Below are 27,801 nucleotides of genomic sequence, written 5' to 3'. Positions count from 1 at the left end.
ACTGGCTGGGAATCTCCAGCCTACAGGCCAGACTTGGCCCAGTAGAATTTGCCATTTGGCCAGTGAGGTTGTTTTCCCCTGAAACCATGTAATAATCAGGTGTAGCACTGGTAACAATGCAGAATTAACACCCTCCCCTCTCATTGTGCATCACCTGATTTATTAGGTTGTGAATAAAAGCTACTAATAAATGATTGCAGCCCACTCCGGCGTGGCATAAGATCCCAGGCTAAACAGCATCTTTATCTGAGCTATTCAAAATACCAGACCACAAAGAGAAATAAAGACTTGAAATAAAAAGGTGTCTTTTAATGGGGTTGGAAAACTGACACCATCTCTCTGGACAGGGAACACCCCTTGTGCACAGCAAGTCACTAGTTCAACGTCTGCCACTTTGTGAAAAGCTGCTTGAGGGATTTTTCATATTGTTTGTCTGCCTTTTTTGTATTATTTTTATGTTTATACCTCATCTTTCCTTCAAGGACGGTGTATATCGTCCCCATTTTATTCCTGCAACAACCCTGAGAGTGAATGACTGGCCCAAGGTCACCCAGTGTGGGGTTTTGAACCCTGGTCTCTTAGGTCCCACACCAGCTGTCAAATATCTCTCTTGACAGTGCTATTTTTCTAGAAAAAGAGCCAGAACTCACCATGAACGCTTCTCTTGTTCTCAATGGCGCCCACCTGAGAGGTGCTAGAACTGAGTTCCGGCTGGGGAAAAAAGCCCCGCCCTTTAATATTGTATCTGTGGTGTGATGCTAGCCGCTTTGGACTTCCTTTTTAAAGGAAAAGGGGGTTACAAATGCACAATTAAATTCAATAAATAAATAGCTGGCCCTCCAGCGTGCTCTGCATTACACATGCAGCTTCCACTGGTTTGTTGATCTGCTTCTACATAGTTGAATTGAGTGTTGCAGGCAGGCAAGAGCATAAGCCTCCCTCCATGCCACATCCAGGCCCGCAGGTGCCCAGTCCAGGCAGGCCAGAGATTCCTGCGGTTTTTGCCACTGCTGGTTCTGGTGCGCCACAGGCTGTCAAGCACATAACCAAACCCTTGCCATGTCAAGGAGGTGGTGGGCATCCGAGGTGGGTGCCCTTGTCCGGGTGGCCCTCAGGCCCTCGTGCACTATCACGTCCTTTGGGGCATCGCTTTGTCTACCCATGGAAAGCCCCCCGGACATTTTCCTGGGAGTAAGCCCCGCTGAATAAAAGGTGCAGAATCGGGGCAGCACGTGGGATTTACTCCAAGGAGGGGAACAGATCAGCCTCCATTCTGTTGGAGGGGAGGAAAGTGCCTTTCCCTCATCTGCTGGGGAGGCGAAAGGCAACCAGGCCACCGACCTCCTCCATCTCCTCTCTCCCCCTACCCCCATCGCTGGAGCAGCAGGAAGTTCCTCGGAACCGCGTGCGGGGAATCCTCTTGGGGCGGGACAGATCTCGGTCCTTCCTGGAAGGACAAGCGCCTGTTCCGCACTCTCAGGGCCGCGCTCCAAGGCGCCCGCTCGTTTCTTCCGCCGCATCGCGAGGTTGGTACGGCGCCTTGCCGGCCGGCCCCACCCGTGCCCTACTTCCTCCGAGCGGCCTCCGCCCGCCCTCCTCCATGCCGGGCTGCTCTTCCTTCTCGCTGCATCCGCTGCCTCGGAACCGGCCTCAGGTCTCCCCAGGAAAGCAGCTTTCCTCCGTCGCGCCTCCTTTCGCCCCGCCGGGACTGGTCCCCTACCCCACCCCGCTGCTCTTTGTTCCTGGGAGGGACGGAAGGAGGCGGCGCTCGGTTTAGGGGGCTTCCCGCAGTGGATCAGCCGCAGATCCGGAGGCAGCGGCGCAGTGCGCGCAACCAGTTGTGGCTGCCGGTGGGGGAGAGTAGGTAATGGTTAGGGGCGGGAGCGTGGATTGGTTGGTGATCTTATGGGGTGGGAGTTGTGGGGTTGCTCGAGAAGGAGGTTGGCGGGTGGTTCGCGGAGGGGATTTCTTGGCCTCCCTCCATTTGCGTTTACTTGAGCCGGGGTCGGGGAGCACATCTAGCCGGGCCCCTGTTTTCCTTCCTGGGGTGCGATAGTGCTGGGTTTCCTCATCCACCCACGTGCCTGAGCAAGTCGGGGGAAAAGGTGGCTTCCTTCCGGAAATGCCGTCCTGCCTTCACAATGGCCGCGCTCGTCTGCGGCTGTTCTTTGAGGGTGGCGGTGAGGGTGAAAAGAGCAGCCAACCTCTGCTTTTTGGTGGGCTTCCAAACGCAGTTTTATAGCCGGATTGAGAATCGAGAGGAATCTACAGTGATCTGGTTCTAGATCCCCTGGGTGGGGTTAGTCAACTGCATATACATCATCCCCCACAAAAAAAAAGAATCGTGGGAAGTGTAGTTTGTGTAGTTCAGTGTGCTGTATAGGGGTATGTGCTTTAAATTCTGTATACATATCCCAAACTTTTTCAAACACAGTTTATGGCTACTGAATTCCCCTCACCCCCACCTCCAAATCCTAGAGATAACAAGTAGGTGAAGTTGTATCTTTTTGTTACGGTATGTTCTTCTGATGCTAAGGGTCCTCTGTGGAAGTGATGGTGACCTCACAGAACCTCCCTTGTTTTTTTACAACTTCCTCACTCAGAATAAAAAATATTAAAGGTAGTGCTTTTTTCAACCATGAAGTTATTATAGTAAGTACCACACTTTTAAAGAACCAAAAAAGGGGAGGAGGTGCCAATACTTCGTACCCTTGAGTACCCCCTGAGGAAAAAAACTGATTAGAGGCATGACCCCTGGAAAAAAAGGTTGCAGCACTTGTTTTTTACTTTTCCATGCCCTCCTCTTTTTATTTTTATATGACTCTATGGTTCCCAGAATTGGCACAGAAGAGGGGTTGATTGTTGATACTCTGAATTGTAGCTCTGTGAGGAAAACAGAAGAACCTAACAATTCACAGCACCCTCAACAAATTACAGTTCCCAGGATTGTTTGGGGCTGGCCATGACTGTTTAGAATGGTACTTCTTTAAAGTATCTGTGCTGTGGGCTGTACAAATTGAAGGGGGCACACCTGTACACTTCCATGTTCATCAAATAAAAAACACCATTTTGCTTATATCTTTTGTTCTCTGGGACTAACACAGCACAAAGATGGGGAAAATAATGCATGAATTTGTACTTGCAATCCATAATCAGAAATAAAATGTTCAGGTAGTGGCATAGTCGTCTGGCACTCATGAACCAGCGTTCCTTCATTTTAAGTCTTGTTATGTTGCACAGTGTTTTTTCTGTGTAGTGTGGGAACACAAAGTTCTGAGAGAGAGACAGACAGAGGGAGAGAAATGTGCTTCTTAGACACCTCTGGAGACTCTACACAGGACCTCACAAGGCCTAATACGCGGCAGGGAGTGCCTAGGTCTTCTGCCAGTAAATTAATATATCCCCTCTGGGACAGGATTCCTTCCTTTTGGGAGCTCTGAAGAAAGGCAGTGTTCATTGTGTGCACATATTCTCTCTTGCCACTGCAGAATTGTAACGGAATAAATTGGCACCTCTGGCACTTCTTGACCAGACCCTTAAAGGAATAGAAGACTTGTTCTTAACTAATTATGTCAAGTGCTAATACAGGGATGGGGAACCTGCGCCCGCTAGATATTGTTGAGGCTCCAACTCCCATCGGCCGCAGCCAGCATGGTCAGTGCTCAGGGATGATGGGAACTGTTGTTCATAAATATCAGGAGAGCCATAAGTTTTCCATGCCTGTCCTCATATAAGGTGCATTCCCCTTCAGTAACATCCAAACAGTAATCAGTCCTGGAGTCAAGGGGATCTTCAAAGTAGCAGATAGGTGCTTGGGGTGAAACTAGGCCTACATGTCTTGGAGGTGATGCTTTGAGGAGATTGCAGGGTAGATAGATAGATAATTTATTACGGTCGGAGACCAGCTTATGGATTGCAGGGTACATGGGTGGGAGCGAGACACTGAAAGTGGTGAGCTGGCAAGTTTCTCAGGGGGAAAATGGGAAGAATAGTGACTGCACATTTTACCTCATAACTTGGGTTCCATAAATGCTAGCAATTTATTCTTATGAAAAGAGGGAGGGGGAGAGAACTAGGAATCTGGGGATTGTGGTTCATGGGGACAGGAGTCCAGAGGACACCCATCCCCCTGGACACCCATGGAAGGGTGCCCTGCTATGAATATGTAGCTTCAGTAGCAAGAAATGGCCTTATGCAGTTTGCTGACCTGGAATACTAGATATTCTGTTTAACCGTAGCCTTGCAGTGGTGTCTGTGGTCTAGACATGTATCTCTGTATGTACTGTATTTTGACGGTTGGTAAGTCTTCACAGTTTCTCCAGACAAGCAGAGAGTTGTGGGAGGTGCCTCTCTTCAGTTATTGCTATTGCTATTGCCGTCTCTTTGCAGGGGAGATTCGCTTTCTCTCAGCACAAGTGATCCACCACTGAGGTTACTTCTCTCTTCTTCTTTTTTGTAAATTTTTTTATTGGTTTTTCACAATTTATATAAACACAAACAATAAACAATACAAACATACAAACACATAAACAAACATGTATAATTTCGAATCCTTTTTTCTTAAACCTTACTTCGCCGACTTCCCCGTACCTCCCCTTTCTGCATCCCAATTCCCAAATTTATTTCAGCAAATCCTCCCCCTTAATTTTATCTAATTTTCCCTTGTTCTTTTCTTTTACTTAATCTTTTACAGCTGTAGTCCCCTTTTTTCTATAACCTCAACATTTTAGCACTCATTAATTTTACAATATTTCTTAAGGTAAATTTTGAATTTCTTCCAATCTTCTTCCGCCGTCTCTTTCCCCTGGTCTCGGATTCTGCCAGTCATTTCAGCTGAAATCACTGAGGTTACTTCTCAGGCACTTCTAACAATATGGAGAAGAGAAATTGAGAATGAAGATTTGAGGGGGAAATGCGATTTTTTGACTGACCACCAGATCTTGCCTATTGCTTCTGCTTCTCCTCAGGCCCGGCTCATGACTGCAAGGATCTCTCCAGCCTGAGTACTGCGGTGCTCTGCCACCTCGGGACATTTTGACCTCTCAGTGAGCAACTTGGGAGTTCTGAGTCAGGCGCCCATTGTGAAACGGGAGGCCAGGTCTTGCCCTGGAAATTGTGTCGCAATCCCAGAGCTCAGAAAATCCTATGTGAGTCAGCAGAGTCTGGGCGCCAGCTGCAAGCAGTCAGCCCCTCGGAGCTGCAAGAGACACAACTGGAAAGTTGCTGCCTGTGGAGCTCCTGCAGGATTGGCCCCATCTTCCTGCCATCTTTCCACTTCGTGAAACACCTAGAGGTAAGGGAGAACCCTTTTTACCAAGTAGACTTAGGGGGCTTTCGCTGCTACTGCACCTGAGCTTCATGTAGACTCTTCCTACATTCTTAGTGATGACCTTCTGCAGGTTGTCTGTGCCCTCCTTCCTGAGCCTCTTTTTGCTGGTCTGTTATTTCCCCTCCAATGGGCAACCTGTCCCTGAAGGCATCTTCTTTCCTCTGCACAATCCTGTTCCTATTCCCAGTCATCAATTCATTGTAGTAGGACACTTGTTAATAAGGGGAGGACATCCCAAATCTCTCTTTGCCTTCCTGGTCCCAGTACAAATGAACATTAGCCTGTCAAGAGAGGTGATGTGCATATTAGTTCCCTTTGGGTCTCATCAACTCTGTTCTCCTCTCCCTTTTAGGACTCACTTATGCAGCTGCAAATAAAACCCTTTAAATTGTTGTAAAGTGCAATATACAAATGTGACACTAGAGGGCAAAAGTGAGCTATGCCAAATTCAATGTGTTTTTCAAAACTTTTTTTTTTTAAAGCATTTTCACAGCGTTTTAAATATGTGTGTAGATTCCAGATTCCACCTTGGTCTCCTCCAGCAAACATGGGCTCCATGTTCCGCAGCGAAGAGATTTGCCTGGCCCAGCTCTTCTTGCAATCGGCTTCGGCATACAGTTGTGTCAGTGAATTAGGCGAGCAAGGACTTGTGGAATTCCGTGATGTACGTGCAAGAGGGTTTGGGGAACCTTTTTTGGGGGGTGGGGACACCAAACAAGCATGTTGTAGCCGTTTTCATAGACTAAGGGATTCAAGATTTCCTTGACTTTTACTGCTTATTTATTTAAATGATTTATATACTTCTTAAGGTGTTTTGTTTTTTGTTTTGTAGGGGGGAATCCCTAAGCAGTTTACAGAAATTATAAAATGAGTAAATAAAATACAAATTTTCTTACAAAAAGTACATTTAAAATCCATCCTAAATTCCAATTCCAGTGCCCTTGGTCATTGTGATGATTTTATAGATTGGTATTGTTTTTCCACCATCTAAGTCTCAAAAAGTCTTACGACAGTAAAAAGACATAGTATACAAAATTTTAAAAACAAGTTGAACATCAGAAATTTAAGACAGAAATGTAATGACAGGTCTTTGCTTTTAAGCCTCCTGTCTGAGTGCTTTTTCTTTTCTCCATCACTTTTTCCATTAAAAAACCCTGCTTTTCACTGCTGAACCAGAACAAATGGCAAATCTGTTGAAAATCCAAATTGCCGTTCATTCCAATTCAGTATTAAAGAGCGATGTTTTCTTGGGGCAAAGGGGGTGGGGAGTGCTCAGACACGGATCAGGAATGGCTAGAAAGCGCAGGGCAAAAGGTGAGTGTGGATGAGCCCTAATAAAATGGTCAGGGAAACCTGGAGAAGATGGTAGAATTGGGGTGAGATAGAGAAATGGATGTTTTATACCTGGGGAAAGGGTCTTGATGCCATGCAAGCCTTAAGAATGGGTCAGCAAGCAATGGAAAATTGGGCTGCCTGGTTTCCAGTGTTATCTGCGCAATCTTTGGTGGGCTCTTCACTAGTAATGTGCTTTTTTTCTTTCCAGCTGAACCCCCATGTCAGCGCCTTCCAGCGACGTTTTGTGGGGGAAATCCGGCGGTGTGAAGATATGGAGAAATCCTTCAGTGAGTGGCACTCTTGTAGTGGGAGGGGGAGGGCTGCTCTCTGCTGGATGCCATTGGGTCGGTGACAAAAGTCTTCTGGAGACGCGCCCAGGCCAGCCATGTTGCCACAAAACTGCCTTCCACACTGCCAAGAGCAGTCAAAAGACAGGGCCAAGTTTCTGGGCGTTGAAATTGCATTAGGAAATCATGAGACTTTTGCAAACAATGCAACATTTTAGATGTAATTTCTGGTTTCTGGCTGAGGATAGTTGCACTTCCCCTCTCGGCCTGTTTTTACTGTCCTTGTTCAAACTGAAGCATCTGTAAAAATGGAGAAGGGGTTAGTCAGTTGGTGCATTGGCCATCTGTGATAGCTGGCTGCTATAATTTGCACTTCCTGCCCTCTACCTGCCTGTTGTGACTTCCTGTTTCTTCTTCCTCTATCATCAGTCTGTAGCATTTGAGGGTGGTTTGCATATTCCATATTTTTCTTTTCTAATGTCCTTAGCTGATTAAGATCTCATTTAACATGTTTGACTTTTTTGGCACTCAGAACGTTTTGGGAAAGCACTAAGAGCATTTTGAAAAGCACATCATGTTACTATTACATGAAACAAACGTATCTCAAAAAGTTTTTCCAGTAGTCAAAAGTTGTTAATGTGAAATATTTGATTTGGGGGAAATCCAGTAAAGCACATTTGCTGCTACTGCTAATATTAAGCATGTATATGGTGCTTTCAAGAGTTTAAAAGCCCTCATGTGTTTTGTTTGGTTCAGGGCTTGGTTACCTTCCCTAGTCAGCCATATTTCCTGGGAGATAATGGAGGCTGCATCTCTCTCTCTCTCTCTCTCTCTTTCTCTCTCACAAACACACACACATGCACACACACAGACAGACAGACAGACACACACACACACACACAAACACACACACTTTGTGCAATTTGCTGGGGGGGGGGGCTTGTTTGTACCAAAGGGGAAAATTTCCCCAGTGCAAATGGGAGCCACTTGGGCCCAATCCAGATTGGAAGTCTGGCACTGGGTGGGTCTTTAATCCTTTGCTGCCCACTGTAGTCTCAATCCAGATTGGGGGCTGCACAAGTGCAGTCTGCATTGCCAAAAAAGGATCAATTTGTCTGAACAGCTCTTTTTGGGTGATGCAAATTGCCGGTTTGCCCCTGTCCATTTTGATTCAGCGCTGAAGCAAGGGGTAAAGAATTAAAGCCTCCTTATTCCCATACAGCAGGATCCTGATTCTTATCGGGCTGTACTGGCTGGGGAAGAAGAGTAGCTAGTATGGAATTTGAGGAAGGGGCAGGGTGGGGACTAATAGTAAAGGCCCCTTTTACTATTGGATGATGGTGATAAATGATTAAATTTCTATCCTGCCCTTCTTGCCAGCAGAGCTCCGAGCAGCAAACATTAAAATGTTTAAACAATGCAATTTATACAAACAATACAATGTTTGTAATTTTAGGAAGCAATCCACTTTTGTAAAATAAGCCTTTTCCCCAGTAGAACAAAGCAGAGGAAACCTTTTTTTTCTTCTTACTTTAGGAAAAATATGTCTGCTTACGTCCGTGGCTACAGTGTACTCTGCAAATTCACAGTGCTGTTTATGATTTAGATGCTCTGGTCACCACCTACTGTGCCTCCTGGATTCAGTTGCAGCAAACGAAAATTATAGTGGTTATTTCTGACATCCTGTGCTCAGCTTAGAAGAGCCAAAGGCTCACTTCTTTCTGGAAGTGGAAGCTCTCTCTTGCAATTTCATAGCAATGTAATTCTTGTAATTGCAGAAGCTAACGTATTTAGGAAATTCCTGACTTTCACAAGCCCGTCTAAAGCCTGAGAATTACTTAAGTATTTGGCTGAATCAAGCCAAAGGCCCATCTGCTCCAGCATCTTGCTCTCACAGGGGCCAATGAGATGTAAATGGGAAGCACACAAGCAGGAGGACATGAACGAAACAGCGCTCTCCTTGCTTGTGCTCCCTGGCAAATGCTGTTCAGAGCATTGTGCCTCTGGCACTGAACAGAGCCGTCGTGACTAGTAGACATTCTTGAACCTACAATCCTGAGATTAAGAGTCTCATGCTTTACCAACGGAGCTCTCTCGCTATCCTCTGAAAAATCTTTCAAAGCTATCTTTTAAAGCTAACCAAGTTGGTGGCCGTTGCTACACCTTGGGAGTAGCAAATTCCAAAGTTTAAATATATGCTGTGTGTCTTCGTGTGGTACATCTTTGGCAGGCTTGTACAACGTCCAGCCAAATGCGGCTATACCAGGGCCGGCAACCTTTCGGGGCCAGTGGGCCCATTTTGAGAAAGTCCCGCGATCCCCTGTCCCAAAATGGGAGCCGTAAGGACACGGCGTAACACAAAATGGCTGCTACATCTCAAAGAGCAGGAAAAGGCAACAGCATCACAAAATGGTGTCAGTGTGCCTCTTCTCATCAGCCCCCCATCAATGGGGGGAAGGCACCTGCACCAGCCCCTTTCAGTCGCAGAGAAACAGTCCTTGCACCTCTCCTGTGTTCAGAACAGATGGGAGGGTGAGTGTCCAATCCTGGCATCTAATAAAATTTGGGCATGCTGAAGAGATTTGTGTTTAACGTAGGAGAGGTTGAGTACGGGTAGAACCAACTGCGTCCCATGTTCTGGATCTTTTTATTTATTTATAAATCTTTTTTGTTGAGTTATACATTACAAATTTAAATTCAGACATTAAACATCACCATCATTTAGGATTCCCTGAATCCTTTGACTCCCCTCCACCCTTCCATGGTTACCATTTTCAATCTTTTCCCACTGCTTCACATATTTTCTCTGTTTTTCTAAAATAGTAGTTTTACCTTAGCTTTTCATACATTACAAGCATTACTTGGATCCTGCCAAAGTTTTTTGTTGTTTGCAGTGTTCTCTTAGGTATATTGTAAATTTTCCCCATTCCTTCTTAAAGCTCCTCTCTTCCTGGTTTCTGATTTTCGTGGTCAATTTCGCCATTTTGGCGTAGTCCACCATCTTCATCAGCCATTTGTCTCTGGTCGGGACTTTATCTTCTTCTCATCTCCCATGTTCTGGATCCTTGAGGGAGTATTTACTCATTGCAAACTCTTGCAGCTGAATGTTTTCTGGACCTTGGGAGCAGAGGACAGTCCCAGGTTCTGCTCTTCCTCCTCATGTCTCTAATCTCCCTCTCCAGCTTTCTTAGCACAGCAAGTGTGGAAGGCAGGCCTGACTCTGACACCCCCTGAGGAGAACCTACCGGCTCCTCTGGCTCGGGATGCCCTGCAGATCCAGGAGCAGTCTGAGCGGCTGGCGCAGGAGCTGAGGGAGGTGAGCCACAACCGCGAGAAGCTGGTTGGTCGGCTGCAGGAGCTGCGGGAGCACATTCAGGTGCTGCAGGAGGGACAGCGTTTCACTGGCCAACTGGTAAGTGAGTTCCGCCCCTTCCGCTTCCTGCTCCATCAAGATTCTCTGGTGCGCTTGGAGGAGAAAGGGATGCAACTGCAGTCGATTGACTGAAAGTTAGATTAGGCTTGCTGAAGTTGTACATTGCTTCCCATAGTGGGGGGGAAAAATTAAAGCAATTTGCAGCAAGAATGAAATGCAATAACGGGCAAGAGATCCTTAAGGCAATATGGAATAAAAATATGCTAAAAAGAAAATAATTCATTCCCCCCCCCCAAAAAAAGGGTGTCATGTTTCACAGTGGCAGCTACTACTACTAATAATAATAATAGGCATAGAGTATCAAGCCTGCTGGTGATTTTCTTCTTTGCTGTTCTCCTAATGCTTTAAAACTATTTGAATATTATTTGACAATATCTGAGTGGCCTGTTGCTCAAAAAAACACACACTCACCTTGCCTGCATATTTTAATTTTTTTGTTAAAAAATCACCTTGACTCCTCCACCTGTGACTTTTTTTTTTTTTACTTGAATGAGCAAATACACGAAGAACAACTCTGGCTGTCCCTGTTGCATTTAACTTGACCCTGGATTTTATTACTGCAGCCTATCAAATTTAAGAATATTACGATGTTGAACACTGAAGGTGGTCCTGGGACATCTGAGAGGGAGCTCACGAGTCCTGGGATGGTAGCAGGCCCTTCTCTCACAGGCTGTTTTCCCATCAGCAGGTGCCATTAGCATCACCAGCTCGCCCACGAACCTTCTCTGACAGAGAACCTTTGCTTGACCCATCCGTGGCACAGCGGCTTGACCTCAAAGTAAAGTGAGTTGTGAGGGGGCGGGCAGGTCATTCAGGTTGACAGGGTAACCCTTCTGTATGAGAGATGAAGCTTGTCAAGTAAACCAAAGCCGTTGTTCCTGAAGTGAGAGCTGATGTAGCCTAATGGTTAAGAACACGAAGCAGGACATCCTCAGTTCAATTTAAAAATAAAATAAAATGTCAGTGTCACAAACTCTATGTGGCCTTGCATAAGCCACTATTTAACTACTAATAATGACCCCAATATTATTAATAATTGAATAATGTTCAGTAATAACCACAGTATTATAATTGTGTAATAGTCAATAATGATAATCACAGTGGGCAGTTCTGCTAGGGAAAGCTCTTCAGGAATTTCCCATACCTGTACTCTCCCTCAGTGCCCCCTAAAGCTGCTCCTGAAGGTTGAGGGGAAACCCCACAAAAGCTTTAAGAGGCACACAGGGCGTGTGCAAGGAGAGGAGAAGGGGGAGGTGTTCCATTGCACAGTCTAAAGTGCCTTGCGCTAGCCAAACTGTTCAGTTGGACCATCCAGCATTAAAAGTAACCAAAATCCAGAATGAAATTTTTGTCAGCAGGGAGTAAAACAGCATGGAAAGTATGACACGACTTTCAGGAGGGCATTCTGTAACTGGAGTGCCACCACTGAGAAGGCCCTTTCCTCAGGTGATGGGGGCATCTGAAGAAGGTCATCTGAAATTGACCTTGGTTACCTAAGGTGAATGCTCATCTAGCTTCTAGGGTTGTTACAGGGATTACTATGATAATGTTTATGAGGCACTTGGTAGACTACAAATGCAGTATCTAGATGCTAAGGGCTTGTTATGTTGCCACAGGGCACTGTGTGCTCAGCCTCGTGTGTGCAGTTTCAGTGTGCGTTTTGTATGCTCTCCCCTTTGCTCTCAAGCTTTATCGCAGGCGTGATCCACCCATGGCGGGTGAATGTGTTTGAACGGCTGCTGTGGCGCGCATGCCGTGGCTACCTTGTGGCCAACTTCACTGAGATGCCGGAGCCCATGGAAAACCCAGCCACGGTGAGACGAAATGAAGAAAATGGGTGGGTGAGGTGTAAGATGGCTTCCTGTGAGGGGTGGCAGGCAATGTAGGGGGAGGGGTGAGATTCAAGGCCTGAGTTTGGGTGGAGCAGGGTGTGGCACAGCTTGGGAGGCTGCAAGTACACTCTGTCATGTGGCTTAGCCTGAAGGCCCGAATGGTCCTTCTCCTGCTCCTCTCAAGTGCAGAGGTTTCTGAGCAACCTGTCCCTTCATGTGTAGGGCGAGAGCGTCACCTGGGTCATCTTTCTCATCTCCTTCTGGGGGGAACAGATTGGGCAGAAAATCCGCAAGATTGCTGACTGGTGAGTGCTGTGGGTGGTGCGTGTTCCCTCTGATGTCTATTGATGCTGAATAACACCCTTCATCCACCTGCCTTGGTCTCCTTCTGCTCGCTGTTTATAATTTTCCTTCCCTGGTGCCATAACATCCCAAAGGTCCAACAAATCACAGGCCCTGCAATGTTTCACCCTTTCCCTCTGTTTGACACATGACATGCCTTTTTACCTCCTCAAGAGGCCTGCACACACAGGCCCTCCAAATCAATTCCTGTGATATGTGCCTTGCATTTAAATTTATTTATTTGGTTATTTGGTTTTTCAGATTAAGATTTTACAGTCACATATCCAACATACAACATAAGAACAAGATTCCAATGAATCTCTTGGACTTCCCTCCTCCCCTTTGTGGGTCCTATTGTTAATCATTTCCTCTTTTATAATAATCCAAATCTTTTACCTCTCCGTTGTGTCCAAAATTCACCATTAAACTACAAGTGATATTCCAATCCTACTAACAATTTTAACTGTTTACAATGGTCTTTAAGATAAGTTATAAATTTTCCTCTGTGCCTTGTTCCAGTGGTGTCTGACAGACCATGAGGCTGAGCAGAAAGTCAAACACAGGCTATATTCCTTATGCCCTAGGACAGCTCTGCCTATCTTCACACACTGGCCAAGCTACACACCATCTTTCTTTTCTTTTCTTTTCTTTTCTTTTCTTTTCTTTTGAAATCATTTTTATTTGATTTTACAATGAAAATTATAAAAAAAGAAATTCAAATATATATCCATATGCCCACCATCTTTCAACAAATTGCTCCCTCTGCTCCTCTGTGTTGCCTCCCGCCACCTCCACCCACCAGTATGTGTGCATGTGCCTGTGTGTATTCACTCTGTGTTGTGTCCCTCCAAAGCTTTCACTGCCACCTGTATCCTTACGCCGACAAGGAGGCGGAGCGCTTGGAGACACTGTATAAACTACGCACTCAGATTGAAGATCTGACCACGGTAAGGTGATAAGGGCTGCTTAGGGTAGTACACAGGGCGGGCTTGAAATCCGGGAAATACTGTCAGAGAGCTTTGGAGAGGATCCATGGTTTCCAGTTCTGGGGCAGGAAAGGAAATTGCATGGGTGCAGTGGTGAGAGTATACCACTGCAGATGATTAATTTCTTCTCCAGATTTTAAACAGGGGAGGGGGGGTTGGTGTTTGTTAATTGGTTTGCAACCATTGTTGTCATTGTATTTGCTAGTTTCTCACTGTGACTTAGCAGCAAAATACAAAGAGGTGAAATGATTAAAAACCCCAAATGGCATACAATTCAAAATCCTTAAAATGCTCATCCAGCCATGCAATAAATAAGGACAAGTCCTACCCCAAACCACTAAAAGATGAGCATCACAGGGTTTAATTAAGGCCACGTCATTTAAAACAGGATCACACCACTTTGAACAGACATGGCTTCCCCTAAAGAATATTGGGAACTGAAGGTTAAGGGCACTTAAACCGCTCAGGGTTGTAATTCTGTGAGTTTAACAGTCAAGCCCTCTTCCCAGGAAATTCTGGGAACTGCCACTCTGTGAGGGGAGTAGGGTTCTCCTAACAGCTCTAAGCACCCTAAACAAACTACAGTTCCCAGGATTCTTTGGCAGAAGCCATGAACTGTTTAAATTTGTATGGCATTGCATTAATTGTATAGTGCAGATGGGGCCTTGAACGTACTTTCCTCCTACCGCAGATCCTAATTTCTCTGGGCAGGAAAGGCCAGTACCGTATTTTTCGCCCTATAGGACACATTTCCCCCCCTCCAAAAATGAAGGGGAAATGTGTGTGCATCCTATGGGGCGAATGCAGGCTTCAGGAAACTATCCGCAAGCCTGCAGAGCCCAGCGGGAACTCCTGCGGGCTCCGAAGGCTTGCGGATAGCTGCCTGCAGCCCGAAGCCCGGGGAGCGCGGCACTGTGCACCCCGGGCTTAGGGCAGCTATCTGCAAGCCTGCGGTGCCCGGCGGGAGTTCTAGAGTTCCCACAAGGCGCCGCAGGCTTGTGGATAGCTGCCCTAAGCCCGGGGTGCGCAGCGGACTACAGCGCCGCGCTCCCCGGGCTTCGGATAGCAGCAAGCTCCAGGAGAGATGGCGAGGTTGAGCGCAACCTCGCTATCACTCCCGGACCCGTTCTTCGGATAGCAGCAAGCTCTGGGAGTGATGGCGAGGTTGAGCGCAACCTTGCCATTGCTTCCTGACCCCCAGCCCCGAGGCTAAAAACGAAGCCAAGACAGCGAGCGGGATCCTTCCCGCTCGCTGTCATGGCTTCTTTGCTCTTTGGGGCTCGAGGGGGGGGAATAATTTCTTTATTCCCCCCCAAAAAAAAAATAAGTGCGCCCTATAGGGCGAAAAATACGGTATATTGGTGCAAGTGCTCCTCCCCACAATGGTTTTCTCCACTGCATTCATGCAGAGTATCACATTTCAACGCTGCATCCACACTCCGTACTTCCTGTGGCCCCGTGTGCAGCCGCATTTCCAGACTAGTAGCTCTAAGCAGCACTTTCCATTGCTCAACTGATTCCTTAAAAAAGGAAGTACTTTCCCTCCTAAATCCCCCTTTTTGCTCCAAGTCTTCCACCGTCTCCCTCAGTTCTGCTTCATACTCCTTATGAGAAAACAGGTCTTGGGCAAGACGGAGCAATACCTGGACCAGCTGCTGCAGAAGGTGCTCTTGGAACTGCCGGCTTGGCAAGTGCGGATACAGAAGATGAAGGCCATCTACTTCATCCTCAACCAGTGCAGCTTCAACATCACCGACAAGTGCCTCATCGGGGAAGTCTGGTGCCCCGTCCGCGACCTTCCTGCTGTGCAGCAGGCTCTGCGTGAGGGATCGGTATGTACTGCAGAATATTGGCTCCCTTCTGCTTCTCCTTCGACGTATCTTCCATTTCATGTCCCCCTCTCCCTTCTTTTTGTACGCCTCCCTGTTTGCACAAGTAAAGAGCAAAATATTTTGAGTCAGGAGTTGATACATGTGCTTTGTCCTCCCCACTCCCCGTGGGTTGGGCCAAAGGAAGGTAAATAGGGCTCCCAGCAGGGCAAGGGCCAAGAGATTTTGCTGCCTGATGCGAAGGACAAGATGGTACTCTCTCCCCATTCCATATACAAAAGTCCACCTTGCTGGCAGGTTGACTCGTCCTTCAACACTAGTTTGAAGAGCTTGGATTTGATATCCCACTTTATCACTACCCTAAGGAGTCTCAAAGCGGCTAACAATCTCCTTTCCCTTTCTCCCCCACAACAAACACACTGTGCGGTGAGTGGGGCTGAGAGACTTCAGAGAAGTGTGACTAGCCCAAGGTCACCCAGCAGCTGCATGTGGAGGAGCGGGGAATCGAACCTGGTTCACCAGATTACGAGTCCACCGCTCTAAACCACTACATCACAGTATCCTCCACTGCGCCTGAGGGCAGCAGGCTAGCTTAGGGAGCACAGGACCAGGGTAGCTTCTGGGGCTCTGTGGGAACAGTAGGGTGGAGCTGCCATTGCTCTCTTGCTTCCTAGGATTTTATGCCTGAGGCTGCTACCTTGGCTTGCCTAATGGTATGGCCAGCTCTGGGCAATACAGTCGTACCTTGGAAGCTGAACGCTTTGGCACTCGTACATTTTGGTTCCCGAACGCCGCAAACCTGGAAGTGAATGTTATGGTTTGCAAATGTTCTTTGGAACCCGAACATTCGGCATGGCTTCCGATTGGCTGCGGGAGCTTCCTGCAGCCCTTAGGAAGCCACATCTTGGTTTCCGAACATTTTGGAAGTCAAAAGGACCGTTCGACTTCCGAGATACAACTGTACATTGGTAATATATTGAGACAAATTTAGGATAAGGCAATGTTCTTCTCCCTCCCCTTCCCCTCTCCCTCCCTTTCTCTCCCTTTCCCCATCCCCCACTAGCCAGGACACCACACCCAGCTGCATGAATTCCTCTCTCCTTTTTTAGAGCTCCTGGGCAAACCATTGTACTTGATGCTCCTGAACTGCCCAGTTTAACCCTCTCTTCCCCTTACAGCACCGCAGCGGTTCTGGGGTGGAGTGCTTTGTTCATCAGATTCCCTGCACTGAGAGCCCCCCAACCCTCATTCGCACCAACAAGTTCACTGCCGGCTTCCAGAGCATTGTTGATGCCTACGGGGTATCCAGCTATCAGGAGGTGAACCCAGGTGAGCAGATTTGCCGCATCCTGCTCTTGACCTTGCAAGGGGCATGCACAGTTGCTCAGTGGAACATCCTCTTTTCGGCGAAAGAGGGAGGGCACCAGGGCATTGCGCACAGACATTTGAGAGATTGCTCCCAATAAAGGAAGGCTGTGTGTTTTCTGGGCTTTCTGGCTATGGGACAGAGAGAAGAAGGAGGAAAACTAGAATGGGTCTTGTGGGTGGAATTGTCTTCACAGTTGGCCGGGAGTGGAGAGTTTGTCCCACCCCCCACCCCCCGATGCCACTGAACTACAGTTCCTATCAACCCTGACCAGTGGTCATGCTGGCTGGGACTGATGGGAGTTGGAGTCCAACAATGTCTTAAGTTGCACAGGTTCCTCGCCCTTGCTGTAAGTCAAGCAGAGCAGGGCAAGAGTGGATTATATATTTTTTATATCTTACTTGATTAGTATCATTAGATTAGATGCTCTGCAGTTCAAAGAAAGGAGAGGTTTTTGATTTGGGGCTAGGTTCGGTGAAATGGCAGTTGACTCCGTGGTTTTCTTGTGGGGGTTGCAAAGGGGGGTGTTTGCCTGGACTTCCTATCTGACGCTAGACCTGCTTTGCAGCTCCCTATACCATCATCACCTTCCCTTTCCTGTTCGCTGTCATGTTTGGGGATGTTGGCCATGGGCTGCTGATGTTCCTCTTTGCCCTTTGGATGGTGCTGGCTGAGAACCGCCCCAGCATGAAGAAGGTGCAGAATGAGGTGAGGCCCAGATTGTGGAAGAGGCAGCGGGTGGGAGGGGATATGCTTTGGGTGGATGGAAAAGGATCACATGCTTTCCGCAATACACCTCGGGATATGTTTTTATTTTATTTGGTACCTTTATCTCCCACTTCTTCTCCAAGGAGCTGAGAGCAGCATGTATGGTTCTCCCCAGTTCTGTTTCTCTAGAAAAAGAGGTGCCAGAACTCACCATGAACACCTCCCATGTTCTCTTATAGTGGCAATGGCGCCTACCTGAGAGGTGCCAGAACTGAGTTCTGGCTGAGAAAAAAGCCCTGGTTCTCCTTCGCCCCCATTTTACCCTTGCAAGCAACCCTGTGTGGTAGCCTTAGAGAGAGCGACAGGCCCAAGGTCACCCAGTGAGATTCATGACCAGGTGGGGATTTGAACCTGGGTCTAATCCAGGTTCTGATCAGTCACACTAACTACACCAGAGATTTACCATCTTGCCAAACATACCCTTGTCTTCCTGCCCCCAGATCTGGCAGATGTTCTTTGAGGGCCGCTACCTCATCCTCCTGATGGGCGCCTTCTCTATCTACACTGGCTTCATCTACAACGAGTGCTTCAGCAAGGCCACCAACATCTTCCCCTCTGCCTGGAGCATCGCTACCATGGCCAACCAATCGAACTGGAGGTACTGACTAGCCCATGACCCAAAGCAATGCTGGCGGCCTCTTCTTTCATGACGGCTGCATCATTCTCATGTGCTGAAGCAATTCCTTCTCCTTACAGCGAGGACTTTTTAGCTGGAAACCCTGTTCTTGCTCTGAACCCCAATGTCACGGGAGTTTTCAAAGGTCCCTACCCTTTTGGGATAGATCCGGTAAGTACTGCAAGAGCACACAAGAGCTGTTTCTCAGCTTTCCCCAGGCTGGTGCCCTTCATGGGTTGCAGTGCCCATGAGGGCACCAGATTGTGTGGGGCTGCTTTAACTGATTTACCAGTGTGAGACCCCTGGTAATTGCTGTTTGATGTGTGCAGGTCAGATAAGGGTGTGCTGTGGAGTGTTAGGGAAGGGGCAGTGTCTCTGGTAGGGGACACATCAAGTAGTTCATCCACCATTGAAACCCCACCCTGCACTCAGCTCTCACCTGTGGCGCCTAGAAGCTGTTGACATGTGACAGTGGCCACACCCCGGGTAATGGCTGAACCACATGAGGGTAGCCAGTGAGTCTCAAACCCTCAGTGGGCTAGGGACTCTTTTGTCCCCTGCATGCGAATCCAGAAAATTGAGCAGATGAGACCAATAGCATAAGGAAGACTGTTTCTGCACGTGCTGTAGAGGGTAATGAGGGGCAGATCGGGCTTATCAACCTGGGAAGGTAGCCCATCTAGGAGACGGAAAGCTGACCCTTAACCACCATTGCCTTGCGGGATATCTTCAGGAGAAGAAAAGGCTAAGAAGTAAACCCTACACAAATCCAGAGTGGAGTCCCTAAGGCAGTTGGATGGTGTCTTATACATCTCCTTCTGGCAACTCCTGCAGCCAAGCTGGTGCCAAACGTATTGCTCTGCTTTCCTTTGGAGCACATCAGTGAGACTGAGAAGGGGGGGGTCTTGTTGTGTGGGCAACAACATCCTCATCCCCTCTTCTATAAGAGGTTCACACTGTGGATTGAATGCAGCCTTCTGCAACCTGGTGTAGTTTTGGACTACAATTCCCATCTGCCCTTAGCCAGCATGTCCAGTGGTCAGGGCTGATGGGACTTGTAGTCCAAAATATCTGGAGGGTACCAGGTTTGGGGAGGCTGGCTTATCATGTCTGTGTGTTCTTGATTCTTCCCTTCCACGCCTGTGACTTAGATCTGGAGCCTGGCCATCAACCATCTCACCTTCTTGAACTCCTTCAAGATGAAGATGTCTGTGATCCTGGGCATTGTGCACATGAGCTTTGGGGTCTGCCTTGGCGTCTTCAACTACATGTAAGTACTGGGCTGCTCCTCCACCTGCAGCTGCTCCTGCGAGGGACGCGAAGGACCCCTCTGGCGCCATTTCACCCATTGATTCCTGCCAAAGGAATCCTGTCTTGCTTTCAGCCAACAGATAGGAATTCAAAAAGGGGATTAGACAAATTCATGGAAAATAAAACTACCAGGGGCTACTAGCCATGATGACTGTATGCTATGTCCATTGTTGGAAGTGGGAAGCCTTTGTATATGTAGTTCCTTGAGTGTCCCTAAGTGTGCAAAGGGCTGTTGCACTTGGCTCCTGCATGTGGTCTTCCCATAGGCATCTGGATAGAAACTCTGCAAGCAGGATGATACACTGCATGGACCTCTGGCCTGGCCCAGCAGGGATCTTCTTATGATCCTGACACATTTATTCTCATGCTCCCTCTGTTGTTTGCTCGTTTCCTTTTTACAGCCACTTCAAGAACTACTACAAGATTCTCCTGGTTTTCGTTCCGGAGATCACCTTCCTGCTGGGACTCTTCGGCTACCTTGTAATCCTGATCTTTTACAAATGGCTGGCGTATGACGTCTCCGATTCCCAGTCTGCGCCCAGCATCCTCATCCACTTCATTAACATGTTCATGTTCTCAAACGATGCCGATAACGTTCCACTCTTTAACCACCAGGTAACATCTTGTGGCGCTGTGCTTTATCTGTTGGATGTCTGACGGGTGTGGACATCCAGCTCCTTGGGTGTTGCTTCCCCTGCTCCTCTCCCCATCCTGCTTTGGGGAGGGAAATGTTCAGGACTTGTAAGGCTGGCTGAGACAGAGCAGATCCAGTAATCAAGGGGCGGGGAATCTTTTCCAGGCTGGGAGACACATCTTCTGGGCATGCCAGTGATGGGAGGGGCTAGAGGAAAATTGGGCTGAGTAGCCTCCCATTTGATGAAATGCTGCTGAATCTGAGAACTGTCTTAGTTGAAATATGCTGTGTTCTAATATGAAGGTTTCATTGACCTGGGGTGCTTGATCTCTGATGGGTGCTTCACAAAGGCAAGTCATCACTTGATGTAGCCACTGAATGATGAACATGCATGTGTGAATCAGCCCTATGCAAGGAGGCACAGACCCACAAGGTCACCAGCCAGTTCGGCTTGGGGGGTAATTCCTTTCTGGCCTTGAACACAAAAACAAAACCCAACTGCTGAGGGCTTCCTGAAAATGTCATTTACCTGTCTCCTGAAAATTTCCGCTGTGTTCAAAATCCCAAGTCCATTTTATGTCTGAAGGCTTTCTGTGATTTTTTTTATTGCATTTGCTATACTTTGAAGTTGTTGTTTGCCTGCACAAGCAACCTAAAGTTGCATGGAGTAGTCCAAATATTACAAGGGACTGCATTCTTGAGCTTTTCTGAGCAGTGCCTCATTGAAATACATAGTGCTAGTCTTGGGTGGGTGCCTTGGGACAAATTACCAGGTTTGTTTCCTTTGTTTCCAGCTGACAAGGCACTTAGGTGTCACGTTTTGGTTTGCTCAGTTGTAATTTTATTGGCAAGACTGCATCATAGCGGGGCTGAAGACTGATTGGGAAGCAGGAAGGATCCTCACCAACCAAAGCCCTGTAGGTTGGGATCTGAGGCAGAACAGGGAGAGGAGATGGTGGGAGAAATGGACACCATAGGCACATCCCTTTTCTGAGTGGCCCAAGTCCCAGTTTTTAAGACTGGTCCTGCAATCAGTGTTTTCCTTTCTGCCCAGTGAGATCAGGCGTGGTCTGTGGCTTTGTACTGTGGCTGATTATGATGATGTTTCTGTGTGGTTATTTAATGATTTGTTGCAATTGACCGAGGTACTTTCTTGCTGGTGTCTTGATATCATCTCATAATACTATATCCAAAATGGATTCCTGAATTTTGCTGGGTTTCTGTTTCTGTTCTATTTTGAACTGTCCAATATTTTGAATTGTTCAAGGTGACAGTGTGGTTTCGGTGTGATTCCCCCCCCCCATTTCTTTGGGTTGCAAACTACCTTAAATGTACTAATATAGAAAGGTGCCATATCAATTTTAAAAACTAAATAAAAATGTACTTGGCTCGCTCCCAGCCTGCCTTTCTTCCGGCTGTTCCGACTTGCAAAATCTTTCTCTTTCACTCCAGGCCCTGGTGCAGACAGTGTTGGTGGTGGTGGCCCTGGCCTGTGTGCCTATCCTGCTGCTGGGAACCCCTTTGTACCTCTGGAGCCAGCACCGACAGAAGGCCTCTTTGTCCAGGGTAAGACCCCTCTGTATGACTGGGCCTGGGGCTGCTGTCTACCCCTGCCTTTCTATATCCCAGCTCCCTTGTTGGGTCAGGGTCTGTGCAGATATGCATTGAGGTCCTGGTACCATCAGGAGCGGGGCACTAAAGCTCAAGGACTGAGTCTGAGGATGATCTCAGATGGCCACCTAGATGCCACAAGTGAAGCTGTGTGTCATGGGAAAGATTCTGTGGAAGAACAGTGTCACTTTTAACCTTGTGGGTTCAGGATTGTGATGCTTGAAGCCCTTCTGTGTGCAAGGCCGTCCATCCCCCCCACTGACCAATGTGTTTCTGGGATGCTTGCAGCACAACCCCTCCAACGCAGAAGAGCGCCAGCCTCTGCTAAACTCTCAAGAGCCGAGCAGATCTGTGAATGTTGCTGAGGACGATGTGGATTGTGCCAAATCCAAACAGGAGTTGGAGGTAACTTTCTGTCCGGGAGGTCAGAATTCTGGGATGTGACTCCCATTTTCACTACTGAAGTAAATTATGCAGAAGTTGCCTGCTGAATGCGAGTGGGGTTTTAGAATCATTTTGTAAATTTAGAATCATTTTGTAAAAAAAAAAAAAAAAGGTATGGGGATAAAAGGAAAGTTTGAAATGGGTGGAGTAAGGGAGGCAATAAACACAGAAGACTGGGGGCTGGCGCTGTTTCAGTTGCTAAAAAAAGAGAGGTACATGGGCCTGGAAGCTACACCTTCTGACCTGAAAGGTTGGAGTGAGTTGGTGGTAAAGCAAATACACTCTTCATATGTTCAAGAGCCCCATCCCCATTTCTGATTCATCCACACCTCCAAAGACCGACCCTAGAAGAAAAAAGATCCCAAGGGATGAACAATAAATCCAGCTGGGGGGGCAAATGGAAGCAGTTAGAAAAGGCCACGTTCAGAAGCAGTTCGGCTTGTTCTTCCTAAGAACAAGGGCTTGAAGTCCTCAAATATTGTGCCTGTGCAGGGGCTATTCATGATAGCACCTTCTTAAGACCTCTGTTGTTGAGAGAGGCTACACAGGTGAATTATTGGAGCTTGTCTGGATGAGGTTAGAGGGGATGACCTCTAAGAGACTCCTGCATGGACTCTGCTCAGAACTGCAGGCCCTTTCTTTGCTGCTGTTCAGGGTATTTAAAAAAAACTAAACTTGGCTGAAAACCTCCAACTTGTCGTGGCATCTCAGATTGCCATCATATGGAAATAATGTTGAGCCAAGCAGCGCTTCACTGGCATAAAAGGCTCGGATCTCCCATGACACTTTTTGCAGGTTCTTTGAGTGTACAGAAAAGGCACTGGTTGCTGTTTTTAAAAACAAAAACAAGTTACCAAGAAAAATGCTCAGAATCCGGCTTGGGAGTCTGGTTTTCCTTAGGAACATGTTTAAGGTGAAAAGTTCTTCCCATTTGCAGAAAGTTCTTAAATAGAGTCTACATATGCTCTCCACCAAGTCCTTAGCCTTAGACCAGGGCTGAAGAACCTGTTGTCCTCCAGATGCTGTTGAACTACAGTTCCCATCATCCTTTGGGAACTATTGGCTGTGCTGCCTGAGGGCTGATGGGAGCTGGAGGGCCACAGGGTTTCCCAACCCCCTGCCTTACACTCTGGAAGCAGCTCATGGAGGAGTGGGCTTTCATTTGAGTCCCTATGCTGGTTTAGAGTATTAGACTAATCCATGGGTAGGCAAACTAAGGCTGGATCCGGCCCAATCGCCTTCTAAATCTGGCTTGTGGACAGTCTGGGAATCAGCGTGTTTTTAAATGAGTAGAATGTGTGCTTTTATTTAAAATGCATCTCTGGGTTATTTGTGGGGCATAGAAATTCGTTCATTCCCCCCCTCCAAAAAAAATATAGTCCAGCCCCCTACAAGGTCTGAGGAACAGTGGACCGCCCCCTTGCTGAAAAAGTTTGCTGACCCCTGGACTAATCCTTGCCACCCCACTGTTTCTTGCCTTTCTCCCCTTCAGTTTGATTTCTCCGACGTGTTCATGCATCAGGCAATCCACACCATTGAGTACTGCCTGGGCTGCATCTCAAACACAGCCTCCTACCTCCGGCTCTGGGCTCTCAGCTTGGCCCACGCACGTGAGTTTCAGGGGCTGGGAGAGGAATGGGCAGAAAGCAGGAAGCACGGCAAGCGATTTGGCCACACAGACCTGGGGGAGGCCGGTGGGCAAGATGTTTTTTGGAGACCTCACCACATGATACAGGCATCAGGCACCATTCCTGCACTGTTGGAGGCTCCTTTGCAGCCACTTCTAAAAGCTTTTGAGGGACTCTCTCTGCCCCAGCATGTTTGTGATGTGGTTTAGATTTTTTTATGGCAATATCTTAGTCTTCAGACTGGAGCTAGCAATGTGTATTGTGATTGTGGGGTGCTTGCATTTGTTAGCTGCCTTGAGTGTCTTTTGAACATTAGGTGGGATATGTGTTTTTAAAATAAAGAAATGCATTTTTGACTGGCCTATAGGGAACAGGACGTGTGTGTGTGTGTGTGTGTGTGTGTGTGCGCGCGCGCACGCGCGCGGTTGGGGCTTTACATCAGTGCTAAGGGTGGAATTCAGTGATTGTTCTGTCAGCGCAAGCATTTCTGCTTGTCAGATGGAACAATCTTATTTTTCCAAGCCCCCAAAGCTGCTTTTGGGGCTGGGGGAAATCCCATAGCACTAGCAGGACTCATTGTACTGGTTCCCATTAGTGCAGCTCCTCAGTTGGATCCAGCCTTGGGTGGTCTGTAAGGGAGGGGAAAGGCTGTTTGGCTGCTCTACTGCTCGCTGACAAGTCCTGCACCCATCCTTCTCCACAGAGCTCTCAGAGGTCCTGTGGACCATGGTGATGAGGAACGGCCTCCACTTTACGGGCTACAAAGGTGGGGTCCTCCTCGTCCCGGTTTTTGCCTTCTTTGCGGTACTGACTGTGGCAATCCTGCTGGTGATGGAGGGGCTGTCGGCTTTCCTGCATGCCCTGCGTCTGCACTGGTGAGAGACACACATGTATATACCCGCTTTCTGTCAGTGAATCCTGTGCGAGAGCCGCTCTCTCACTTGGCTTGCTGCCCTGGGCTCTTTGGGGCGGGAATGCGGGAGATAAATCCAGTCAATCAATAAGACTGCCAGGTGCTTCCACTCTGAGCACTGAGACCCAGGTGGGGTTAGGGGTGTGGGTGATAGAGGACTCTCCTCCCCACGAGGTCAGGGAAATTGTTCTGCGTGAGAGGGAGGGACCTGGAGCGACAGAGTTTTTTTCTCCTTCCCCCACCCAGCTGTGAATCAGGCCGGGACCTGCCTGTTTCAGGGATTGTGTTACTACTGGGATTAGCGTTGCAAGCTGAGAGCAGTGCTTCCGGATCTCGACTTGGCCACTCTTGTGCTGTTGTTTTTCAGGGTGGAATTCCAGAACAAATTCTACACAGGCTCTGGGTACCGGTTCACCCCATTCACCTTCACTACAGACATCTGGGACTAAGAGAGAAAGGACTTCTATCTTCCCAGAGAGCAGATGTGCTGTGTGCCCTCATGAGCCAATTGGCTTATGCTGTGTGTTTTTTTTTTTTTTTTACATGAGCAACTGTCTCTTGCTTCCTTTCTACCACTTGTGCCTTGTGTCTGACCGGAAGGTGTGGCAGAACTTCTTTAACTCCCCTGACACGCACCTTTCTTGGGGAAGGAACTACCTGCTCTGTCCCCGTCTGCTACAATTAAAGTGAGGTCCTTCGCTGCCTCACTGCCGGAATATCAGTATTTAGGATGGAGTTCTGGAATTCAGGGTTTATCAAGCCACGTTCCTTCCAGTTCTTGATCCTTATGACTTGCAGCTGAACCAGCCTGCCTTGTGCATATCTCTATAGCTGTTAAGAGTTGCTTCTGGGAAAGAATGGGAAGCAGCCTTAAGGAACATCAGAATATGGATACCACTCACTATATGGGTGTTTTTACAGGGCTGCTAGGTGGCACTCTCTTTCTTCTTGCTTCATCCCTGTTTGCTGGGGTGCAGCCTTTCTGATGCACATCAGAGGACAAAAGGCCCGGCCCCAGGCACTTGGGCCTTCTGCTTTTTCTAAATTTACATTCAATTGCAGTTGGTGTTGTCATCCAGGTCTGAGACTCTCTTGTTTCCCTGATGGAGAGCCTGGAGTTGACATTGCATCAGCCAGTGCATGATGTGGGGCTGCACATTAGAGCCAAGCCCTCGGTGCATGCGTGTTTTTGAAAGGACTGTCTACCTGTGCTAGCAAGCTAGCTGATATGCTGGGAGCTGATGTGGCTTGCAATGCCTGTCTTTTCCTCATTCATGCTTTGTTTTACCAACTGCTAGCAACATCCACCAACAATTGGGGACAACAGCTCTGTACAGGTGGAAAATGGAGACTTAAGTTGCCAAGGGCAAGAGAGGGGCTCCTGCCCTGGATTCAGGGGCGCCTACTATAGGGGGCTCTGAGTCTCTGAGCACCCACAATTTTTTTTGTTGGGATCCACTTCAGGGCCCCCCACGCAACTTCTGAGGTCTCACGAGGAAGTCTCACGAGGCCCTGGAACCTGACTTCCAGTGCCACCGGAAGTCACTTTCTGAGGCCAGGGGGCACGTGTGACATCGTGATGTCATGCCCCATGTGACATTATGATGTCACAAGCACTGGGCACCCATAACCTGGGGCCCAAGTTGGCTCCCCTGCCTGGATTGCAGAACAAACTTCCTTCATACTGAAGGCACAGCATGTCATGGGCAGGACTCAAGACACACGCTGCCATTTAAGAGAAAGACAATGCTTGTGAGCAGGCTGCTGAGAACTCTGTGCTTTAAAAGCCCTCATAAACTCTTTGTCGCCGTAGCTACCAAATCCCACAATAAAGACAAGATTCTTAACCTTCCCTGCATTTTAATACTCTCCTCTGAGTTTATTTTTGATGCAAAGCTGGTTTAGGATTTCTGACTTGTAGAATTGGGTTTTCAGCCATTTTATCAGTGCTGAGGGGTTTTGGAATTGGGGGACAAATTGCTTTACAACGAGCTGAGGAGCAGAAGCAGTTAGGAAATGGCCGGTATCTCAGCCAAGTATGTTTCTTACACCTCACCAAGCTTCAGCTTGGACTCTGCACCCCTCTCAAAGGAGACGGATACTGTACCCAGCCTCTGTTAACTGTTTAATTGTCCATATACTAGGGGACAATAAGTTAGAAATTACGTTTGCCTCGGGTGGGGAAGAGGGAAGGGTACCAGGGCTTGAAGGTACCATCCACAAAGTGCCCTGGAAGGTAAACAGAGGAATGGACTAGACCTCCTTAGCAGGCCGTGCAGTGATGGTTGCTGCATGAGGAGAAGGTGGACCTGAGGCGAGTCCCTGGAAGATAGGTTCAGCCTTGGGGTAGGTGTGGGGGGAGAGAGGAGGGAACTGCCTGATCTGTCCACCGGGTCTCTCTTCCTTCACTGTTCATAGTCCCCGGCAGTGTAGATGTTGAGAGCGTGGAAGCTGGTGGCCCGGCTGCTGGGGAGGGCGTAGGGCGTTGCCCGGGAGCGGGCTCCCACGTAGATGCTGTGATAGGAGAGGTGCTTGTAGGGCAGGGCCCCTGATGCTTCACTCAAGGGTCGTCGAGCAAGGCACATATCTGGGAGGGTGGCGGGTGTGACCAGGGGTGGGTGCTGCAGCTGGGAGGCTTCTCTGAAGAGGGATGGAGGGAGGTGATGATTGCTGGCAAACCCTAGAAAAAGAGAAGGAGCTTAGAGCTGAATGACTTCCCTGGCCAACCAAAGTCAGTCCCTACACAGCATGACTCACTCCTGGAAACATTTAAGTCTGCCACTTCTTTTTCTGATCCTGCCAACTCGATCCATTCTGTTAATCAGAATGGAGAAGGCTTAAGCCATCAGTGACTGAGAAATTTGTTCCAAACTTCCACCCCTGCGGTTTACCTCCATTCAATCTCACTAGGAGCCCAGGATCTCTGCAGACTATGCCATGGCTTACTATAGCACGGCGGCAGCTGAAAAGCTTCTCTCAGGTGGTTGTGGCTCCATATTGGTAGCAATATTGTACGCATACACTAACTGCATGGTTTGGCTAGGTCATGTGGTTGGTTTCTATACCTGTGGTTCTCTCAGTGCAGATGTGGCACTTGTTTAGAAGGTGACCATGCCACCTTGCTGAACAATGCAATT

General features: G+C 48.0%; 2 protein-coding genes across 7 annotated transcripts in view; one reads left to right on the top strand and one right to left on the bottom strand.

Moving 5' to 3' along the window:
- Positions 1-1,373: 1,373 nt before the first annotated feature.
- Positions 1,374-26,522, top strand: TCIRG1 (T cell immune regulator 1, ATPase H+ transporting V0 subunit a3). 6 transcript variants are annotated; one of them, XM_082214777.1, is made up of 21 exons: positions 1,374-1,526; positions 4,968-5,293; positions 5,843-5,993; positions 6,873-6,951; positions 10,134-10,363; positions 11,070-11,167; positions 12,072-12,198; positions 12,439-12,521; positions 13,412-13,505; positions 15,164-15,376; positions 16,552-16,702; positions 17,308-17,447; positions 17,948-18,105; positions 18,204-18,294; positions 19,275-19,393; positions 19,836-20,049; positions 21,521-21,634; positions 21,968-22,084; positions 23,616-23,733; positions 24,455-24,626; positions 25,032-26,522. In XM_082214777.1, the coding sequence occupies exons 3-21, from the start codon at positions 5,877-5,879 to the stop codon at positions 25,111-25,113; spliced, it is 2,517 nt and encodes an 838-aa protein (XP_082070903.1). In that variant the 5' UTR covers positions 1,374-1,526; positions 4,968-5,293; positions 5,843-5,876; the 3' UTR covers positions 25,114-26,522. The 6 variants fall into 6 exon arrangements, with proteins under 6 accessions (XP_082070903.1, XP_082070904.1, XP_082070906.1 ...); XM_082214778.1 differs by lacking the exon at positions 1,374-1,526 and adding an exon at positions 1,553-1,850; XM_082214780.1 differs by lacking the exon at positions 1,374-1,526 and adding an exon at positions 1,553-1,864 and having other exon boundaries at positions 11,073-11,167.
- The window catches only part of TBX10 (T-box transcription factor 10), a 15,526-nt gene continuing 12,954 nt past the window's right edge, over positions 25,230-27,801 (bottom strand). Inside the window, exon 8 of the mRNA XM_082214860.1 lies at positions 25,230-27,344. Within this exon, the coding sequence (XP_082070986.1) occupies positions 27,070-27,344 (275 nt within the window). The 3' untranslated portion in view covers positions 25,230-27,069. The remainder of the gene's footprint in view (positions 27,345-27,801) is intronic.

The sequence above is a fragment of the Podarcis vaucheri genome, assembly GCF_965113315.1.
Source record: "Podarcis vaucheri genome assembly, chromosome: 1".
Taxonomy (NCBI): domain Eukaryota; kingdom Metazoa; phylum Chordata; class Lepidosauria; order Squamata; family Lacertidae; genus Podarcis; species Podarcis vaucheri.
This window is presented reverse-complemented; position numbering and strand designations above follow the sequence as displayed.